Genomic DNA, 22,216 nt, shown 5'->3' with positions numbered 1-22,216 from the left:
CCTTATCATTCCTGTCTCCCCTCCTGAGGCTTTTCCCCCAAACCATCAATTAGGATAGCAAACACTGAGATCAAAGGAATGTTTATTATAGCATTTATGGGCCTACCTCCTCCATAAATAATCTGTACAGAGTTGGGAAGTAGGACCATGACAGATACAGGAGGAAAGAGAGCATGGTATTAAGGCTCGGGCATCGGTACATGTCATCAGGCTCAGCAACCTCCCATTTTCAAGTGCACTAACAAATGCCGCTGGGCTCGCCATCGGAGTGGAAACAGCAGGACCCCTGTTGCAGGATCTCTCAAGAATATGCGGGGAGTGGGGGGGGGGTCCACTGCAGGTTCAGCCTAAGACCCAGGTCCAAAAGTTCCAGCCTTCTCTGCCACCTCCAGGGCTAACTTCAGGTTCTGGTCAAACAGCTCACACCTAGGCCAGACCCAGGAAGCACAAATAAGGACAAAGTGTGAGGCCTGGCTCTCTCCCCACCTTGGGTGCAGAGGCAGAGCCAGTGGAAACTCTGCTTGAAGAAAGACATAAACCCCAAGGAAAGTCTTTGGTTTCTCCAAAAAATAAGTAAGTAAAAGGCTAGTTACTTTTGTTTTATTTAAAAATAACTCTAGGGCTTCCCTGGTGGCGCAGTGGTTGAGAGTCTGCCTGCCGATGCAGGGGACACCGGTTCGTGCCCCGGTCTGGGAGGATCCCACATGCCGCGGAGCAGCTGGGCCTGTGAGCCATGGCCGCTGAGCCTGCGCGTCTGGAGCCTGCGCTCCGCAGCGGGAGAGGCCACAACAGTGAGAGGCCCATGTACCGCAAAAAAAACCAAAAAACAACCTCTATTACACTTCAAAATGACATTGGGGAAAAGCACACAGGGAGGGGGAACAAGGAGGCTTTGACCAGAATCTGGGAAGTGGGACCACATACCTGATGGGCATTTCCAGGGAGTAAAATGGATTCTTCAGGGCAAAGTCTGAGTAAATCTCATAAATCTTTCGGAGAAGAGAATCTATCCCAGCCTGCCTAGGATCCGCCAGCACCACAAACTTTATCCCTGGAGAGGGACCAGTAATGATTACCAAAGGGTAGAGAATGCAGCAAATGATGCTGTCCTTTGTTTGTACAGCACTTTCATATGCCCACTTAAATGTTATCCTTATTGCTACATGAAGCACGAAAAGCAAGATTTTGAATCTACAAGTGAGAGCAGAGAAGTGAAATGACTTTGTTGCATCACCCAGCTGACTGAGTGACCAGGCTTTGGGTCCTAGCTCTGTCGCTTACTTCTGGCCTGAGGGCCCCTCAGCAGAAAGTGCCAGGCAAGGAACAAACTCAGGCAGTTTTCAATGATCTGCCTTCAGCGAGTGATGCAATGACAGTCACAATCCAAAGGTCATTTCCATTTCACATTCAAATTTCATTTTGGAACAACACACCTTCCAAAACGTGTGCAACATGAGATAACATTAAGGTGAGTTTATCTGTGGACAGGATAACGCTCAGTGACATGGACAAAACTGGCGTCAGATTAAATATTGCCTTTAGATTCACAAAACAAGTAACTGTCTGTGCAGGTGTCCCAGAAAAGGCTGACCAACACTCCCTTGCTTACCAAACCCAACTTGGGCCAATCCCTTCTCCCAACCTGCCCCATCGCATCCCCTTGACCTATCTAGAGATGCGTACCTGTCAATGTCTGGAAGCAGTGCAGTTTGAATGTGTCTGTCTCCAGCATCTCAATGCCTGAGCTGCCCTGTTCAGGAGACAGCTGGGAGCCGATTGCGAACAGCCTATTTGCAAAGGAGGCAAAGTTGGGAATGCACCTCATTGCTATAAAGGAGAAGTGCTTCTCGAACTTTTCCGCTGAAATGACCCTTATCTTCTGAAGAGTTCAAATTACAGCTTGAGATAGTCAGAAGCAGCAGTATCAAAATTACTTAAAAATTTATTTGAATTCTGCATGTATTCTACATTCATACTTTGCTATAAAACATTGTACGTTGAAAACTTTGGGTGAAATTAACACTCTGGGACTATGTGCCACGTTTACTCACCCCGTGACTATGCATATCCAGCACATCTCATACCATAATTGACAGCAAGAAAAGATCTTAAAGATCATTTAGTTCAATTGCCTTACTTTAAAGATGAAGAAACTTAAGACTCAGAAAAGAGAAGGTGACTTAGGCAAACAAAATCACACCACTGCCAGCATTACCTACAGCCTAGTCATACTGGATCAATTCTTTTCATGACACAAGAACTGAGGATTTAGAAGGAGGAAGGTAAGCACCGCCGCTCAGGAAGTCCCTGAGCGCAGAACCACACTAATCCAGCCAGCCTATGAGCCAAGTGCAGACCGACAAAATCTAGGAAGGGTTGTGAGACTTACGAGTGGAACATGGAGGCCAGCATGAGCTTCTCATTGGAGGTGAGGCGAGGCCGGCCGAATCGAATGGACACCGGGTAGTTAGCAGGGTTGCCCAGGTACTCCAGCACCTCTTTCCCATCGGCCGTGTACTTGCCGCTCACATCCACACCATTGATGGCCAGCACTGCGTGGCCCACTGCAGAGCCGAGGCTAGGCGTCAACGAAGCCTCAGCTTGGGGATCCCACCAAGGCGACAATGGACCCGGCCCCAACTCCTCACCCCCTCCGCCCCCCGCCCAGAGACACCTGCCCACAACGGCGGAACCGGGCCCCGCCCCCCAGGCCCGAGCCTAACCCACCCCGGATGCCGTCGCGCTGGCCGAAGGCAACCAGCACACGATCGTCATGCAGTTTGAGCAGCAGATCAAGCGGGTAACTGAAAGTTTTCTCAGCCTCGGCCCGTGGCGCGTAGCTGTCCAACTGGTAAATGAGGCCTCCAGCTTTGTTCACCACAAACACACTGAAAATCGCCATTGCTGCCGCCGCTACTGCGGGACTGGCTCCCCCTCCCGGCCCCGCCCCGGAACCGCAGCACAGGACCTGCCCCCGGCGCCCCGGCCGCGCGTTCCCTCTCGACCCGGGAGCGCGGCGCACTGCGGCGCTTGCGAACTTGGAGCACGCCTGGCTGTCAGTAACGCTGGGAAGTTAGCTGTCGGGATCTAGAAAATTGTTTTCCGTCCCTTTTCCCAGGTTTTTAGTGTCAGGAAACAGCAACGTGTGACTGCCTCACAACTAGTCGCAAAGCGCAAAAGGTAGGGACAGCCTCGAGTGCCTCCGGCTGCAGGGTAAGCTCGCACTGCCCGCAGCCAGTTCCGGGCCTGAGTCAGGCCTGCCCCTCCCGACTTCCTCCGCGCGGTCCCGCCCCTTACCCCGGAAGCACTCGGTGCAGGCGGAGGTTTCTGGGCTTCTTCGCGAGACGCACTTCCTTTTTGTCCGACATCTTAGGGAGGCGAGGTGGTAGCAGTTGCTCTCCCGGCTTCGCTATGGTGAGAGCTCTGTTTGGGGACAGCCGGCGTGGTTTCGGGAGCCGGCGGTGCCGGCGCGCATTTGGGGCGGCATCGGAGGAGGGCTCCCAGAACTGCCGGGCCGCGTGTCGAGGCGGGCGGGCTATTGCTTCCCCCATGTGCTCCGTCAGTGGAGTCTGGGCGGGGGTTGAGGTGGAGCGCAGGGGTAGGGGGAGCGTGGGGCTGCCTTGAGACCTGGCAGTATTCCCGCTTTTCTTCTGTAGCCGCCCAAGGATGACAAGAAGAAGAAAGATGCCGGAAAGTCGGCCAAGAAAGACAAAGACCCAGTGAACAAGTCTGGGGGCAAGGCCAAAAAGAAGGTAGGAGTCAGTCGCTTGAACGTTGAGGGAGGCTGCGGGCCCCCGTACCTTATCGATATATTAAGTGACACCTAGTAGATGGCTTGTAAGGTTGTGGGGTCTAGAGTCAGGTTATTACAGCTTATGCTGTTATCAGCATTCTGTTTTTTCGTTATTTGGGGTCATATACGCTGTTTGGCAATTAGATGTGTACAGAGCATTTATTTGGATACGCAGCACGTAGTTATTTTAGTTGGTTCCGTGGGGCTCAGTCAGTATCCGAAAGTCTCAATAATAGGTTCCCCCCCCCCGCCCCCAACCAGATGTGTCTTTGATGCCCTTAACGACAACCAGGGTTTCTTTTTGCTTTGAATTCTGGCTTTCTAATTATTTGAATCTTAATTTGCAGAGTTTCTGCAAATTCTGCATTTCATAGATTTCTGCAGGCCAAGGAATAGAGCCACTCTCTCAGTATAGCCGTACAACCAAGTAACAGTTCTTTGAGGCAGGTTGTTCCAGAGGAGGGAAGAACTGGAGCACTGATTTTTTTTTTTTTTTTTTGGTGAGCAGAAGTGGTCCAAAGGCAAAGTTCGGGACAAGCTCAATAACCTAGTCTTGTTTGACAAAGCAACATATGACAAACTCTGTAAAGAAGTTCCCAACTATAAGCTTATAACTCCAGCTGTCGTCTCTGAGAGACTGAAGATTCGTGGCTCCCTGGCCAGGGCAGCCTTGCAGGAGCTGCTTAGTAAAGGTGAGAGGGGTGTGATGTACTGATTTGTATGCTTTTGCACCTTAAATTGGCCTGACCGTGCTAGCCATCTTAAATGCAATAGGTGGTTGTTAGTAATGTAATTCTAACATGTTATCTAGGTTATTGGTTAGTGCCCAATAATGGAAACAGTGATTTTCAAGTTATAGTGAAGTGCTGTGAAGGTGGCCATCCCAAGAGCAGGTGGTCAGTCCCTTGTTTTAAAAGGGTAAGTCAAATTAGATTATAACCAAGAAATGTAGGCATGCCTCCTAAACTCATGCTTAAATTCAGCATTTCTCTTTTGGGATGGAATATAAAACAGATATTTCTAGTGTCTTATTAAGTATTTCATAGTACTATTGTGTGAAAATTTTATGCTTTCTTTATAGGACTTATTAAACTGGTTTCAAAGCACAGAGCTCAAGTAATTTACACCAGAAATACTAAGGGTGGAGATGCTCCAGCTGCTGGTGAAGATGCATGAACAGGTGAGCAAGAACCCAGGGGTTCATGGTGTAGGAAGTATGCATCCCTTCACAAGGCTCTATAGTTCTGATTCTTGAATTTTTTTTTTTTACAGGTCCCACCAGCTGTATATTTGGAAAAATAAAACTTTATTAAATCAAATAAATGGGCGTGTCTGTTTCCTAAGAAAGGCAGTTACAAAGGATAATAGGTATCGGCTTGTTGATTTGGTTTTGAGCATTATGGTGGTTGAAAATGTATTAGGAAACCATTAACTTTTCTTTTTATGTGACTGCTGTTTGTTTCTTGCTGCGGCTTCAGTTTTGAATTGATGCCTGAAAGGAAATGAAGGGTTAGCAGGACGAAGGGTGAGATCTCCAAGGGGGAGTGGGTTGGGGTCCGGACACTGGGCCCATACCTGGATTGCCAGCGGCGTCCATTATTCCAGACCCGGCCAAAAGAGGGCAGCCAGCCTGCACCGGTACTGGAGTTATGATCAAAGTTGGCCCCAACTCTGTCTGGTGGGAGTTTCTTCAATTTCTGTTTTTCCTCTACAATAAGCAGTTTTACGTGAGTAGGAAGACTTAAAGAACCCATCACCATTTCTGAATTAGTTAACTTACTTTCTTTGAGAAACTCTTCATAGGAGGGTCCTATTTGTTGGTTCCCAGAGCTACAGTCCTCATCTTGGACCATCCAGGGAGGTGTGGCACCTGGAAAAGGAAGACCCTTTAAGCAGAAATGAAAGCACTTAAAAAAAAGTTTTTAACCTTCAGGCTGTTGTGGAACATAGCTAGCTATAAGTTCCTACCTAATTGAAAATTATAAATGTTTGTAAACAAAACCCAGGAATTCTGGACCATGGGAAGTTGAGGGGCCTAGGCTAATTTAAAAGGTGCTGATACTTAATAGCTGTATTAATACAGCAATACATGCCTGAAAAACTACACACATTTAAAGTGTGCAATTTGAAGTGTCTGGGATGAAATCACCACCACCATGTATCCTTGTGCCCCTTTAAAATATTTTCTAGCACACTTCCCTTATACCCCTCTTCCCAGGCAGCCACTGGTGTGCTTTCTGTTGCTATAGGTTAGTTTGCGTTTTCCATAATGTATAAATGGCATATATTATGTACCCTTGTGTACCTTTTAGCATAGTTACTTTGAGGTTTTTGTGTTACGCGTGTTTTCAATCGTTCCTTCGTTATTGAGTATTTTTTGAAGTGTTCATTGGCTGAGGCACATTGGGATTTTTTTCAACTTTTAAAGAAACTGCCAGACTGTTTTCCAAAGTAGTGATGCCATTTTGCGTCCCCACCAGCAGTGCATGAGAGTTCCTGCATATATAAATGGTCAGTCTTTAGCCTTTTTTAATTCTTTGGCCACGCCATGTGGCATGTGGTATTGTTCCCTGACCAGGGATTAAATCCGTGCTCCCTGCATTGAGAGTGCGGAGCCTTAACCACTGGACCGCCAAGGAAGTCCTAGTTTCAGCCATTTTGATGAGCATCTTTTTATATGCCTTTACTGAGTGTTGAGAGGTTTTCATATATTGAGAATACACATCCTTCATCAGATGCTGCTTTACTTTGGAAAAACGTTGTTATGCTAAAGTTCGTAATCTTCCATTTTTCAAGCAAAGTACTTTTTCCCTTAGTTGAAATACAAGGAGACGAGTGGCTGTAGCATGGCTAATGCCATGGTGGGCACTGTGTACGGTATAGAGACTTCTCTGGCCCTCAGTTGCAATGAGTTTTATTTTTAAAATTTATTTTATTGAAGTATAGTTGATTTACAATGTGTTAATTTCTGCTGTACAGCAAAGCGACTCAGTTATATATGTATGCTTTTTCATATTCTTTTCCATAATAGTTTATCACAGGATATTATAGTTCCCTCTGCTATACAGTAGGACCTTGTTGTTTATACTCTTTATTTTCACTATTAAGTGTATTATTTTAAAAAACACTTTAACACACACTCATATAGTGGTTGAACAAAAAACCCTTATAAGAATTACCATGTCTGACATTTTCTAAGTTTAAAACACCTTAGATCTGAAAGTTTAAAAAAAAAAATCCGGTAAACAGGTGAATGTACATCTGTTACTTTCCTGAGTTACTCAGACACATTTGACATATGTGTCTTCGATACCCTTCTACCAGTGAAAGGCCTAGAACTCAGGTGTGTCTCAAAGATCCCAAGTTCACTGCTGTATCTTAATCAACTTTATTCTTTAAAAAAAAAAAAAAAAGCTTACAGTTTGAGAAACATTGCCATGGGTCTTACCTGAGTGGATGTTACCAATTCCTGGTGTATCCTGTAGTTGGAAATGGGAAAAAATCATAAGAAAGCCAAGAGATGATAGGATACTCATAGCCTAGAGGAAGAAATTTTACTGGAGGTGGATGGAACCACTGCCATGATGCTAGTTCTGCACTGGGTTGATGTTAAATCTTACAGAGCACAGCAAATCACTGAAAGACAGTCTTGCCCTCACCAGACTCAAGGTCTTAGTAGCAGAGATGTCCAAAAATAAGTGCCTACTAGATGTTAGGTAAACGAAACCCTTTTCTTACAGAGCATACATACTACTGGGAAAGAGAAGTATGAATTACACAAATTACATTCACAGCTTTTTACATGGGGCTACATACATTTATAACAGTTTTCCATGAAAAAGTGACATTCAAGCTAAGAGCTGAAGGAAGGTGAGGGTTAAGTAGATGGTGAGGGAAGGAAAGCATATCATTTAAGACAATGGCAATTACATGTTCAAAAGCAAGGAGGAGCACAGTGCAGCTGGAGGATAGAATGTAAGATAGCAGGTGATGCGATTATTTTCTGTTGTGTTTGGGACAAGATTGCAGTAGTAGGAATTGTTCCAAGGTGGAATAGAGACCAGCTTGTATTCAGGAGATAAAATAGATAAGACATGCTCATTGAGGGAATGTGAAAAATGAAAGAAAGGAGGAGATAAGAATCTGCATCTACAGTTAATGGAAACACAGGAGTGGTAGGGGTTAGCTTCAGGTACCTGTGGGGTATCTATAAATGTCCCGTATTGAGCTGGAACTGTGGATTCTGCACAGGATGAGATTTAGGAGTTGGTACTTCTATGTGGCAACTGGGGCAGTGTGTGGATAAGATCACCATGGAGGGTGACAAAAAAGTCTAAGAACATGATACTATGGGACAGGGCAGCAAGAGGGAAAAGCCTGCTAAGACAGGAATGGCCAGAATACACAGAAAAGCCAGGAGAGATGGGTGTCCTGGGAACTGAGGGGGCACTGGCCCTTTCCCAACTTTCGTATCCATTGTACCTGATGATGGCCAATGAATGTCAGCGGTTGTCCTGTCTCCATCCAGTCAAGCTCCGGGGCTGGTGGCAGGTCCACATATGAGGGCTGCTGTGAGGTGGAGGCTACTTGGCTGAAAAAGACAAACAGGAGCCAGGCTGGCAGACAAGGTCCTTGAGCCATGAGGATAGCAAAGATGACATTTGTTCCCTTTTCCCAGCCAAAGTTACAGAATGTTCTAGGAGATGTCAGAACTCCCAATAAGAGGTTTCCTAACAGTCTTACCTGTTTGTCCCTTTCCAGCTTCCAGGTGCCGAAGAGCCCTCTTCTGGGTCTGGCACTGTCTGAGGCTGAGTTTGATTCAGGAAAAATAATTGTGTCTAGGATGCTTAAGAATTTGCCTAGGCCATGCTCCCACCCTCCAGAAGTAAACAAATTGACATATTGAGGGTACTGCCCATATCTTGCAAACTTCCCTCCCTCCCTCCCTGCCTCCCTCCCCCAGCCTGGCCCACATCATCTCCACTGACAAAGGCCTGCACCCTGGTAGGCAGGTAAGGGAATTCAAGCCGAGCAGGTAAAGCATGGAGTCCATGAATTCTCATAAGAAGAGCTGGTAGGTGAAATGTTGGACCTGGGAGAAGCAGGAATCAGTGGATTTGGATACTGCTCTGGCTCCTCCGAGGGAAACCAACCTCTAAGACAGACCGAACAACCTCCTGCCGGCTGTGCTCCACCTCACGGATCTGAGCTGCCATCTGTGGGGGAGAGGCTGCTTAGATAGGTACAAAATGGTGGGGGGGGGGGGGGGCCTGGGTCCTTCAGAGGCCTTTCCTTTAACTCACTTCTTTAATCACTTCATCCTCTTTTTCCTCATAGGAATCCAGACTTTTCACCATGGACTTCTTGAATCTAAAAAGAAAAAGGGCAAGTCCCGGTCAGTTGTGAAAAGATCCTCAGTAGATCGTTTTTCTCTGAATTTTGGGTAGTGTCAAACTCCCAGAAACAAAATAGTACAATGAACACCCATGTACCTCTCCCCCAGATTCACTGTAAACATTTTGCCATACTGGCTCCAGTTTGCTTATAAACACATTGCCTTTCTGCCAAGAACATGAGACTTAATTCTAAATTTTTCAGCATACATCTCCTGGGAACAGGAACAGCCTATGAAACCATTACCATACTTAAGAAAATCAATTTCCCTTTCTTGATGTCCAAATTGTCCCATATTTGGGACAACAATATATTTGCAGTTGTTTTTATCCTACAATACAAAGGTATCTGAATAACATCAATGCTGCTATCAGCAATAAGACTAAGCAAAGCTCAAGGTTTCTTTGCAGTTCATTAGTCCTCAGAAAACCTAAGGGTGTACAGTCAGATTTTTGTGTTCAAATGTTACTTGAATTCTTATTCTTTCATCGTTATCAATTGATACATAATTAATATAACTGTCTTTGTTTGCCTAATTATTATTTTTTGAAAATATAACTAGAGAACATTTCTTTGATTTTCACTAAGACTTTGTCTTGAGGACATAACTAAACTGCGTCACCACCCCCCACCCCGATTTGAAGAAGGGTTATTAGTACAGTGAATGTTCAGATACGAACAGTTTGAAGGACTGGAACCAACAGTAACTGACAAAAACCAACTTCCATCTAAATCATCATAAAAATGTTTTAAGTTAAAAAGGGAGGGGGAGAAGGGGGCAAAAGGGGTTTCAGATTGAACAAGATCCTCACATTTCATCTAATACATTCAACCCTGGCCAGCGTATACCAAAATGGAAACTGGATTACTATAATAAAAACTTCTTCTACATCACTCTGTACACACCTGTGTTCCAAGCCCACCCCCATCCCCCTAATGCTTCCAAACTCAACTATTTGATGAAGGAGCTATGTATAAATCTAATCCAGTCTTTGTTATAAGGCTGGTATGTCTGGGTATCAGCTCGGTAAACAAGGCAGCTGAGGTCTTCCAGGTCATCAATAAAATCAAATAACTGATACCATACGTGACAGAGGGGCTGCTGGGATTCACTCTCTTCAGATGTTCTTCGTACATTATACAAACACCTTCCATGCATTCATTCAGATTCATAGCATAAGTTCTGCCTTCTGGCCTCTTGGTAGGCTGTACCAGCAAAATGGTGTGAGACATGTCGCCAAACTCTTGCTGCAGCCGCTGCCGACTACTCTGCCGACTCCACCACCGCACACGAGCTTATAGCCTTTTTGCCTAATTTTAATATGTAAAACATTTATGTAGGGGAATGGCTCTATCAAGGTGCCCTGGCAGCCTTGCACGTATCCTTACAGGCAAAGCCTTGAACTGCAGCTTATCAGAGTTTTGGCTGAAGGTCTGCGTGATCCTCCTGGAACACAAGAGGACAGGAGGCCTGAAAGGAACTGCTAGGAGGCCATCTCCCACTCGTCTCCCTATCTCTCATGGGAGACCATTATGAAACAGTTTCTCATCAACTCCCAGTTCTGATGGGGTATGGGACTTTGTGCTCTCAGATTTGAGCTGTAGATATAAAAGCACGTAGCTGCAGTCTAGACTTGGCTCCCCAGCAAAAGTATCGCACAGCTCACACTGCAGTCACCCAGCCCTGTTTGTATCAGTATGGTCCTTTTGGGTGTGTTGGACAACCTGGGAGGCTGGCACTTCGGGCTTACTCTTTTCACTGCTTATGTAACAAACTGCCTGAACCTAAAAGTAGCTCACTGTGGGACCTTCCTGGTGGTCCAGTGGTTAAGAATCCCCCTTCCAATGCAGGGGACTTGGGTTTGATCCCTGGTCGGGGAACTAAGATCCCACATGCTACAGGGCAACTAAGCCCACACGCTGCAACTACTGAGCCCATACGTGCCACAACTAGAGTGCCCACGTGCTCTGGAGCCTGCACGCACCAGAACTAGAGAGAAGCCTGCACGCTGCAATGAAGATCCTGCATGCCGGCACTAAGACCCGATGCAGCCAAATAAAAAGACTAATCTTTTAAAATAATGATTAGGACTTCCCTGGTGGCGCAGTGGTTAAGAATCCGCCTGCCAATGCCGCGGACACGGGTTTGAGCCCTGGTCCGGGAAGATCCCACATGCCACGGAGCAACTAAGCCACAACTACTGAGCCTGTGCTCTAGAGCCTGTGAGCCACAGCTACTGAAGCCTGCACACCTAAAGCCTGTGCTCTGCAACAAGAGAAGCCACTACAATGAGAAGCCCGTGCATGCACTGCAATGAACAGTAGCCCCCACCTGCCGCAACTACAGAAAGTCTGCGCGCAGCAACAAAGACCAGACGCAGCCAAAAATAAATTTTTTTATTAAAAAAAAAAAAGATTAAAAAAATAATAAAAGTGGCTCATTGTATCTTTACTGGTCAAATCAGTCAGGCTTGGCCTGGCCTTGTCTTGTGTGAGCTTGAAATTTATAAAGCTCAAAAGTCAAATTATATTTAAATAAAAAGTTCAAAGAGTCCATCCTCATAATTCTCAATTATAACCTTTGCTGCTCAACTATCCTTTATTCACCCACCAAAAACCATATGGAGCTGAGCCAGGGTGTGAGGAGTGAGTGGCCTCAGTTTCTTATCTCCTCCCAGTCTGAACCACAGATTTTAAGGCAAGGTGGTGGGATTTAGGCATTTCTTATTTCCTCATTATTCTCCACATTGGGTAGAAAGAAATAACAAACACCATGTGTTTTCTTAACTTTGGCTTTGGGATCCTCTTGGGTTCCACACTCCACAATCTCAATATGGTCCCAATAAAAGTGATGATGTGAGGCTGCCTGAGTCCTCTTCCTGAGGCAGTCAGGGCTCACTCCCTCTCTGTGCTGTCCAGCTTCCTACAATCCGGTTCCTTGGGGTCCTCCGAGGCCAGTTAAAATAGAGTCTAAAACTATTAAAAGTGGGCACTGGGTGAGCACCAGTTTCTTGCACACTATAAAAAGCATCTTCTGCTCCTAAAGAACCTTAGTAGTTTCTGTGTCATACATTTAAGTAGTTGATTATGGTCAGTTTTAATTAAACACTATTCTCTATTTGCTAAATACATTGTAAATCCCCCCCCCCAACTAGATTATAAACCTTTCAAGGACTCTGTCATATTTCTTTTGTGTCCAATATGGTGCCTAGGATAATGAGTGCTACAAAGACAATGGTTACTAATGAAGTCCTTACTAAACTTCCCAAGCAGTAGAGGAAGCTCCAGTACCTGACACAGGCCCAGAGAATCCACACTCTGCTACTTCATCATGTGAAGTAGTGACTTACCGTGCATAATCCTGGGGGGAGATCAAAAACTTCTCTTTCATCTGGAACTCAGCCTTGTTCTCCCACCAGAATCTGTTGGTTGCTTTCTTGTGCTCTGGACTGAGAATGGAAAGGACAAGTTATCTCAATGATAGATTGCAGAATATTACACAGATATCTAGGCATTAGATAAATAATGCAAACTGACATCTGGGTTTCTGTCTCTGGGCAAGGCTGAGAGAATACTGATAGTAGTCTCTTCAAGATCTCCAGTCTCCCCCTTCCAATAAAAATGTGAGAATCTGAGAGGAAGTGATGGGAGGGAACCTTGATTGAACCTGCCCAGCTGACCTTCCCAGCTAGACCACCAACACCACTGGGACCATGGCAGCCGTAAGCCCGCTACCCTCAAGGCTGGCAATGCCTACAAGATGACTCAATCAAATCACAAAAGCGTTCTTCCTCTCACCCACCCTAAACCCTCCCTCCCACAAATGTACACGACTGTTGTATGCGGCTCCCGGCCCGGCGCTCACCTAGCCAGATGCTCCAGCAGCCCCCCATGCAGCACGGTCAGGTTTCCGTGGCTCAGGTGTTTCCTCACCTCACAGCCGCAGCACAGGCACCAGCAGCACCGCTCGTGCTCGGGCACGTAACGCTCCACCTGAGCGGCGCGGACGGCCTTGCGGGCGGCCTCCACCTGCCGCGGAGAGGGTGCCAAGGGGAAGAGGCTAAGTAGGACCCCGGCGGGACCCCCAGATCCCACCCCCTCGGGCCCTCACAGCCCCGCCCCCATTCCCGCCCCGTCCTGTCCAGGGTTTCCTCCAGCCTCCCGTCCGCACCTGAGGCAGAAGCCGCTCCAAAGCCACCTTCAGCTGCCGCTGGTGCTTGCGACTGTAGACGTGTCCGCGGCCGCAGAAGAAGGTCTGGCGGCAAACAGGGCAGCGCTCCGCCGGCGCCATTTACCCAGAACTGGGGATCCGCGACGCGCAGCCTCTCCTTCGCCGTCTGGTGACCTCTGACCCCTCAGGGGCGGGGCGAACCCAGCGGCCCCAGCGGCCCCCAGCGGCCGGCAGGCGCCACTGCAAGTCCTACTACGGTTGCGCGGGTTTTTCTCTGGGAACCCTCATTGCGCACAAATCCAGCCCGTCGCCAGTACCGCCAAATGCAGTCTGGCTGGAAAAGGTGAGGGGAAGGAGCGCACGTATCTGGACACTGACAAGGACCCGTAGAGACAATGTAACAAATCGTAACTAGTATTTATAGGGTACTCAGTGGGGGTCCAGAGCTTTACCTTAACTACCTCAGGTAATCTTCACAATAGCCCTGTGTGGTATCCTGTTATTACTGGCATTTTACAAGCGGGAAACTGAGGCGTGAAGGAGGAGGTAAGTTTGTGGAAGGTTGCACAGGTATAAAGCGGCAGAGGCATTGCCAGCAGGCTGTAGGGAACACAAGCTGAAGGCCTAATCTATGACCTAATCACACTCATACCCCACAGGGGTGATCTGAACGTTGCTCCTGGAAAGCTGTAAAGGGAAAGCTATAAAGGGTGCAGAGTCATTGCTGAGGGTTAGCAGACGTGTTTAATCTGTAAACGTGCTAAACTGGTGGAACTTTATTCTCTATAAGCCATTTCTCCCAGAGTCAACAGCCTTCCTGTCTGTCCTGCTCCCTTAACACCTAAGGTGAATTGCTCCCTCCCAGGGCTGAAATCCCCAGACTGTGATCTCCACCCTAGAACTCCCTCCAAAAAGCCTGGGGCCTGGCCCACACCTTAACTTATAGGATGTGCAAACAGAGCTGGCACAAAGTCCCCAGCTTCCCTTCCATTTGTTACCTGTATTGGTGCATTAACCTGGGTGGGTTACAACGTCTGTGGGCATATCCAGTCAACTCTACAGAATTCAGACCCAGAAAGTAGCCAGACTCCCCTCCAGACCTTGACTTCCTGACAGAGCTTCCCTTTAGACTCAGGCCTTTGCCAGATGTGATGTATTTTGATGACCTTGCGGTTCTCAGTTCCTTGACCTCTCATCACTCCCCTGGCAGGGGTAATCCTGGACCTTGTCCACCAAAAATTGCTCCTTCTCTGAATTCAAACTCTGAAGTTCTACTCTGACCACTGTCTTCCATCCTCCTGTGTGGACTCACCTTCCATCTGGTCTTTAACTGCAGGGAGACCTCCTTTCCTGAATATGAGTACTCTTATCCATTCACTTGGAAAATTATTCATCGTATGCCAGCTACTGAATGCTTTGCTCTAGGCCAGGTTTAAAAATTTAAAAACCTTTAAAGTGTGGCCTCCAGGTCAGCAGCATCTGGGAGCTTGTTAGAAATGCATATTATTGGGCCCCACCCCAGACCTACTGAATAGGAAACTCCGGAGTGGGTCCCGGCAATCTGTGGTTTAATGAGCCCTTCAGGTGATTCTGGTGCTCAGTCAAGTTTGAGAATCAGTGGTCTAGGTCTGAGGTCCTCTTGACTTTGCTTTACCCATTGGATCCCAGGAATACCACACTCTCACGGCAACATATTACTTCACTTGACCTACCAAGACCTCTCATTCTGTCACACCCCAACCATCCCATCTGTTTCCGTCATTTGTCCCAAAGCTGCTTTAGAGTAGTCTATACCATCTGCTTAAACTCCTAACTTTTCAGCCCTCTGCAATTTGGCTTTTGAAACTGTTTCCCTAAAGTCTTCCGTTACTGAGTATTCATTCGGCTGCCATCTGAACTAGACTGTGTGAATGGAACTCAATTTCTTCCTCCTCAGATCATCCCGTTTTCATCCTCCCAGTGAATGATAGCCACTAAACTAAAGCCTGGAGTTTTGGGGTAAGTTATCTTTTTTTTAACTTATTTTAATTTATTTTTGGCTGTGTTGGGTCTTCGTTTCTGTGTGCAGGCTTTCTCTAGTTGCGGCGAGCAGGGGCTACTCTTCGTTGCGGTGCACGGGCTTCTCATTGCAGTGGCTTCTCGTTGCGGAGCATGGGCTCTAGGTGCACGGGCTTCACTAATTGTGTCTCATGGGCTCTAGAGTGCAGCCTCAGTAGTTGTGGCGCACGGGCTTTGTTGCTCCGTGGCCCGTGGGATCTCCCAGACCAGGGAAGGGCTCGAATCGGTGTCCCCTGCATTGGCAGGCAGATTCTTAACCACTGCGCCATCAGGGAAGTCCCTACAGTAAGTTATCTTTGATTCTCCCTTTCACTTAGTCCCCACATCCACCCTGTGCAAGCTGTCTTACTGGATTTCTGAGATGTCTAAAATCTGTTCTCCTTTTATACTCATAGACCATACCTTATTTCATTTCCCTACCTTTCTTGCTTAGATTCATGTAAAATCTTTCTGACTGGTTTCCAAGTGTCTGGTGTATTTCACCTCCATTTATCCTCCACACGCTGGTCTTAAGGTAGTCTCTAAAATGACTTTCCTGATTAATTTAATGTCTTTAAGTTGCCTTCAGGAAATATCTAAATTTCACAACATGAATTTTACACTAAGTTTCCTAACCTCCTTTTCAGTCTTGTGTCCCCCACTCCCCCCCACCCCCACCCATTGCTCCTCCAGGCAATATTCCTGCAGTCCTGTTGCTCCTATGCACTTTAGCATCTCCAGCCCTTGGTTCCCTCTGCCTAGAATTTACTTCTTTCCAGCTCTGCCTGATAAGTTCTTTCTGTTATATAGGGCTCTGAAATATGAACTAGAATGGAATTTCCACAAGGCTGGTGACTTTGTCTGGAACATGGTAAGCTCTCAATCTATTCATAAGCTCTTAGATCAATTCATGATTGAATGAATGAAATGTCACCCCTTTTGTGAAGCCTACCAGAGTGGATCCTGCAGAATTAATTTTTCAATTCCAAGGTCCTTTGCTCATCCTCTTGTCGTTTTGTTTAGTAGTCTAGTCAGTTGAAAACTCAATAGTTAAAAAGCTCTTCAAGTGCAGGGACTGTGTCTTGATCATACCTGACTCAGTAGAACTAGCAGAAAGGGATCTTCTATGAATATTTGTCAAGTTAAGTTAAAATCATCAAAACTCCAGGCACCCTGGTGTTAACATGCCCATGGGGTGGGAGTCTGTGCTGGGAAGGAGCCTCAGAAGCGTGCGCTAACAGCCTGCTAATCATGTTGCAGGAAGGGAGACCCCTTCCAGGGCCCAAGAGTGGGCTCTTGTCTAACACTCGGAAATGAATTGTCTGAGGAGACACATGTACTGACGAAGCAAAAGACATTATTGGGAAGGGGCACCCGGGTGGAGAGCAGCAGGGTAAGGGAACCCAGGAGAACTGCTCTGCCATGTGGCTCGCAGTCTCAGGTTTCATGGTAATGGAGTTAGTTTTCAGGGTTGTCTCTGGCCAATCATCTTTCTTGGCCTATATTTGCTCTGACTCAGGGTCCTTCCTGGTGGCGCATGCATCTCTCAGCCAAGATGGATTCCAGTGCAAAGGATTCTGAGAGCTTGGTAGGACAATATTATGGGCTGGCGTCTCCTCCCTCCTTTTGGCCCCTCCCAGATTCTCCTGGTTAGTTTTCGGTGGCAGCACCATGTTCCTTATTGGGAACTCCTGTTGTGAGACAACTCATGCAAGTGGTTATCATTGTGCCTGGCCAAGGTGGGTGGTATCAGTCAATGGTTCCCTAACAATTAGAGTATCAAACTACAAAACAGGCTAGTGGATAGCTTTATTTATTTAAAAATTCTAAAAAGTAATTTCTTATTAAAAAAGAAAATAAAACCTGTACCGAAGCTATAAATAAAAAGGGGGACTTCCTTGGTGGTCCAGTGGCTAAGACTCTGCACTCCCAATGCCTGGGGCCCAGGTTCGATCTCTGGTCAGGGAACTATATCCCACATGCTGCAACTAAGAGTCTGCATGCCGCAACTAAAGATCCTGCGTGCTGCAACTAAGGCCCAGCACAGCCAAATAAATACATATTTTTAAAATAAATAAATAAAAAGGGATTGGCCTCCATATCTTTTTGCCACCCGCCAATCCCCAAAGATGACTATTACTGATACCTGTTTTCTTTAAGACATTTTCTGTGTGTAGACAACATACTTATATATATATAAACATAGTTTCTGTCACATTTGGAATCATATCGAACATACTGTTCTGCTACTGTTTGTTTTTTTAGCCCTAAAAATGTATTATGAATATCTTTCTACACCAGTACTTTGAGTATGATTTAAATACTGTCTATATCCCCCTGATTCTCAAATGTATTTACGTCTTCAGCTCAGGCTTATCTTCTGAACTCCAGACTTACAACAATTATCAACTTGACGTAACCACCCTGATGTCTCACACATTCTAAACACAAAACTGCTCAAACCTGCTGCTCCTACACAGGCTTCCCCTCCTCATCATTCATCCAATCATTCAAACCAAAAACCTCAGAGTCATTATTTTCTCCTCCTGCATCTAGTCAATACTGTTGACGTGTTGATTCTGCCTCCAAGCTATATCATCAAATCAGGCTGCTTCTCTCCATTTCTACTGCCACCTGGATTCTGCAGTCACCTCCTTACAGGCCTTCCTGCTTCCATGTTTGCCCCCTCCAAGCCACTTTCAATGAGTGGCTAAGCATCATTTAAAAAATAAAAGGGAGTTGGACTTCCCTGGTGGCACAGTGGTTAAGAATCCGCTTGCCAGTGCAGGGGACATCACTTCCGGAGAAGAGCTAGCTGTTGTTTTCCAGACCTGGAAAAAAGACCCCGTACTAACTTCTCCTGTGAGAAGTCTTCCCCAGTTCCTCTCACGCTAATTGCCCTCTTCTCTGTGCTTCCAGAGAACAAGGAATCTGCCTGTTAGGGAAGTTACTAGTGACAAGTCCTAGCAAACAGAGCATTCTAACTACCTAATGGGCCCCATGCTAGGCTCTGGGGTTTGGACATGAACGGGACTTATTCCATTGTATTGTCCTCACTGGTTGCCAAGGTCACTGGGGATGAGCGCCTCTGGGACAGGAACTATATCTTTTTTTTTTTTTTTTTTTCTGTGGTACACGGGCCTCTCACTGTTGTGGCCTCTCCTGTTGCGGAGCACAGGCTCCGGATGCGCAGGCTCAGTGGCCATGGCTCACGGGCCCAGCCCCTCAGCGGCACGTGGGATCTTCCCAGACCAGGGCATGAGCCCGTATCCCCTGCATCGGCAGGTGGACTCTCAACCACTGCACCACCAGGGAAGCCCCAGGGACTATATCTTATACGTTGCTTGGTTTGGTGGTTTTCTACTTCATCAGCCTTAACACCCTAGGAATGGAGCAAATACTCTGTAAGACCGTCTTTACCATCCTGAAATGAACCATACTGATAAAATAACCTACCTACACATACAATTAAAAAAAAAATCAAACTGTAATGCTCTAATGGTAATACAACAGAAAAATAAAGGGAGAGAAATGTATAAAAATGTATTCTAGTGGATAAACTATATATATATTCTTTTTTATAAATTTATTTATTTATTTTTGGCTGTGTCGGGTCTTCGTTGCTGCACATGGCTGTGGTTGCATCGAGCGGGGGCTACTCTTCATTGCGGTGCGCGGGCTTCTCATTGAGGTGGCTTCTCTTGTTGTGGAGCACGGGCTTTAGGCACGCGGGCTTCAGTAGTTGTGGCTCACGGGCTGTAGTGCGCAGGCTCAGTAGTTGTGGCACACAGGCTGAGTTGCTCCATGGCATGTGGGATCTTCCCAGACCAGGGCTCAAATCCATGTCCCCTGCATTGGCAGGTGGATTTTTAACCACTGCGCTGCCAGGGAAGTCCGATAAACTATATTTGAAAATATGAGACAGTTAAAAAATTGTAGATACTTATTGTGAATAGCTTAAAGAGATGTCATTCAAATGATTATTGAAATACTTAAAAAAATAGATATAGAGCTATTCTGATTTTTTAATTTATTAGTTAATTAGTTTGCACCAGGTTTTAGCTGTGGCTCGCTGGCTCCTTAGTTGTAGCATGCATGTGGGATCTAGTTCCCTGACCAGGGATCAAACCCGGGCCCCCTGCATTGCGAGTGCAGAGTCTTAACCACTGTGCCACCAGGGCAGTCCTGAAAATACTTTTTTCTGTATATTGGCTACCTTGAAATAGCTAAATATTTGTTTATACATGTAGAATCCCGATGATTACAACAAATACAAACAGACCAATACAGGCATGTGGTATTGGTGAGTTAAATACCAGAGCAACTTTGCTGTCAGTGAAGTGATTTTCCGAAATGGCAAACAACTCTCAGAAAACTTCCAAACTAAAAAAAGTACAGTCTTCCTTCACTTTACATAAGAGTTGCATTCCTGGAAAATTTAGTATATAATAAAACAACACAACAAATACTTTCTGCTTAGGTGTAAAACCGGGTTAGGTTCTTGGCTCAGCTCATTCTCAATGGCCTTTGGTATGAGGCTCAGCTCTTTAAAGTGAGACACTGCCTCCTGCACTGACACTTGACACTCCTGGGCCTGCCAATCCCCCACATCCTTGCGGCAACCACAGGGCCAGTGAGAGCCCCTGGCCTAGCGCTGCTTTGGGTGCATATTCCAGAATGAATGCAAAGCTGGAGCCGGTAGAGCAGAGGTGGCTGTGGTGATGGACAAGTGACCAGGGCGAGACTGCATGTCTGTTACCAAAAATGTGCAAACCAAGCAGATGAACCGGGGCCTTTCTTCAAAGGTAAAGATTTTGGTCAGATAGGGCATGGGCCATGCTTTTCAGGAATACCATGTTTCAGAGACTAGGGAGGAGGCAGTCTGATTTTATAGTGCTATAGACTGCAAGGGATTAAGGGCTGAATAAGTGGACAGAAATGAAGGCAACTCCTTAAATAGCTATCACACTCAACTACCTGAGAAGAATAACAGTACCTACTCCTTAAGGCCTCTATATGGATTAAACCTGCAAATGCACTTAGAATGATGTCTGGTCCAATTGTAAGCACTCAATGTTAATATGCCAGACACAGGACTACACACTTTCCATTGTCCTATTTAGTTCCCAAATCAAATCTGTGTGTACTTTTATTATCCCCAATTTGCATGCAAAAGAAACAAGTTTAGAAATGTTAAGAAAACTGTGCTAAAGAAGATACAGTGAGAGATGACAGGTCATCTGCTGAGTGGGAGCAGAGCGGAGAGTCAGAGATGGAGCAAGGTCCCGGCTCCCACTGAGAGTTGCCAAGTACTGAAAGTAAATCCAGGCCATTACTAGTCCACCAGCATCCTGGAGGAAGGAGGCGGGTCCTAACTAGACATCACAAGAAGCAAAAACACAGCTACTGTTTATTTAGAACTGGGAGCCAGGTTTGGTATGAAGCACTCTACTCCATCCCCCCCATCTCCATGCTGGTACAGTACTAAGAAAGAGCCATCAGGGACTTCCCTGGCAGTCCAGTGGTTAAGACTCCACGCTTCCACCGCAGGGGGCGCGGGTTCAATCCCTGGTAGGGGTACTAAGACGCCACATGCCATGCTGTGTGTCCAAAAACAATAAAAATAAATAAAAATTTTAAAAAGAAAGAGCCATCATTAACTCATTTTCCTGATCAAGACACTCAAGCTTGAAGAGCAAGTGGCTGCCTGAGGCAGGTTCTCCTAGAACGAGGATGCAGGAGCAGCGACATCAGAGCTGAGAGCCAGTGCCCTTCTTGAGACTCACACACCACCCACTGCTACCTCCGGGGAGTAGCGATGCCCAGTCCCCTGGGACAGTGTCTGAGGCTGGAGCCATGTTTCTGTACAGGCCTGTCGTGGGGTGAGGGAAGAGCAGGAGAGGGAATGAGAAGGGTCATCTCAGCCCTGTGGGAAACCCAGCAGGAACTTTAAGCACTGTGGGAATGGCCGTGGCATCCCGACACAGCTCTGAATCTTGTTCCTTCCTTACCTGTCCCCCTGGCTTCTCCCTATCCCTCAGGTTTGAGGCTGGCAGCTGGCCTTGCCCTGGACACGGTCTCCTGCAACCAGGGAAGCCACAGCAGCCCAGCTGTGATCTGCAGCCTCTAAGGACAAGTGCTCTTGTTTCTACTGAAACCGGAAGTATGGAAGGGCCATGCCTCTCAGCTCTGAGTTCACCCCCAATGCTTAAATGAGGGAAATGAGACTTAAGCCTGGCTACTCCTTTTCTCAAGAAATTCTTTCCTTTCACCTTCCTCACTGCTCCTTCATGGCCTCCTCCAAGGGTCTTTCCTTCAACTGTTCCATAGATGATGTGCTTCCCTAGGCCTCTCCTCTTTGTCCCCAGCTGATTACATCCACTCGTTTGAGTGGGTGGTGATTTGGGGGGGCCTTTTGCGGGCCTGGCTGCTTTATGCTAGCATCTCCCAAGAAAAATGGGACCTAAAGAGGGTTGAGTGTTTTGTTTCTTTGAAGAAAGAAGAGCATGGGCTCCCTTTGCTGTGCACCAGGCAACTGCCCCACCCATCAGCTCTGAGGGCATCCCATTTCCAACCTCAGAGCCCTCCTCCGCCCCCACTCCTGCCCCACCCTCGGACCACAGACACACCAGGATGCTGCAGATAACTTTAATAAGGCATGGGCTGACGGATGGTTTGTGGAACTAAAGGTCGAAGAGGGAGGGCATCACATCTGTAAGGAAAGAAGTCAAAGGGATCTATCTGCCGTTTGCAGACGCTGTTCCCTAAGCCTGGAAAGCTCTCTCACGGCAAATGATCTACTTTTCCTCTCTCAAGGCCCA

The 22,216-nt window shown here is 46.7% G+C and overlaps 3 protein-coding genes across 11 annotated transcripts; 1 reads left to right on the top strand and 2 right to left on the bottom strand.

Annotated features, from left to right (window-relative positions):
• Positions 1-65: 65 nt before the first annotated feature.
• TRAPPC4 (trafficking protein particle complex subunit 4) lies at positions 66-3,239 on the bottom strand. Its single transcript, XM_004273318.3, has 5 exons — positions 2,728-3,239; positions 2,390-2,564; positions 1,684-1,787; positions 925-1,051; positions 66-426 (listed from the first exon to the last, which is right to left on the bottom strand). Exons 1-5 carry the CDS (start codon positions 2,900-2,902, stop codon positions 348-350), a joined length of 660 nt encoding a protein of 219 aa, XP_004273366.1. The 5' UTR covers positions 2,903-3,239; the 3' UTR covers positions 66-347.
• A 40-nt stretch (positions 3,240-3,279) lies between these two features.
• On the top strand, positions 3,280-5,116 carry RPS25 (ribosomal protein S25). The gene is made up of 5 exons (XM_004273319.3): positions 3,280-3,414; positions 3,657-3,752; positions 4,302-4,485; positions 4,875-4,973; positions 5,066-5,116. Exons 1-4 carry the CDS (start codon positions 3,412-3,414, stop codon positions 4,967-4,969), a joined length of 378 nt encoding a protein of 125 aa, XP_004273367.1. The 5' UTR covers positions 3,280-3,411; the 3' UTR covers positions 4,970-4,973; positions 5,066-5,116.
• Positions 4,693-13,524, bottom strand: CENATAC (centrosomal AT-AC splicing factor). Of its 9 annotated transcripts, XM_033434454.2 has the most exons (11): positions 13,359-13,524; positions 13,053-13,216; positions 12,538-12,636; positions 9,097-9,163; positions 8,947-9,009; positions 8,537-8,601; positions 8,276-8,384; positions 7,242-7,272; positions 5,574-5,663; positions 5,369-5,501; positions 4,693-5,285 (listed from the first exon to the last, which is right to left on the bottom strand). In XM_033434454.2, the coding sequence occupies exons 1-11, from the start codon at positions 13,476-13,478 to the stop codon at positions 5,222-5,224; spliced, it is 1,005 nt and encodes a 334-aa protein (XP_033290345.1). In that variant the 5' UTR covers positions 13,479-13,524; the 3' UTR covers positions 4,693-5,221. The 9 variants fall into 9 exon arrangements, 8 of the variants coding, with proteins under 8 accessions (XP_033290345.1, XP_033290342.1, XP_033290340.1 ...); XM_033434451.2 differs by having other exon boundaries at positions 8,276-8,601; positions 8,919-9,009; XM_033434449.2 differs by having other exon boundaries at positions 5,369-5,663; positions 8,276-8,601; positions 8,919-9,009.
• Positions 13,525-22,216: the final 8,692 nt, after the last annotated feature.

Source organism: Orcinus orca, chromosome 8 (genome assembly GCF_937001465.1).
Source record: "Orcinus orca chromosome 8, mOrcOrc1.1, whole genome shotgun sequence".
Classification (NCBI taxonomy): Eukaryota; Metazoa; Chordata; class Mammalia; order Artiodactyla; family Delphinidae; genus Orcinus; species Orcinus orca.
Note: the sequence above shows the minus strand (reverse complement) of the source record. Positions and strands in the feature narration are given on the sequence as shown.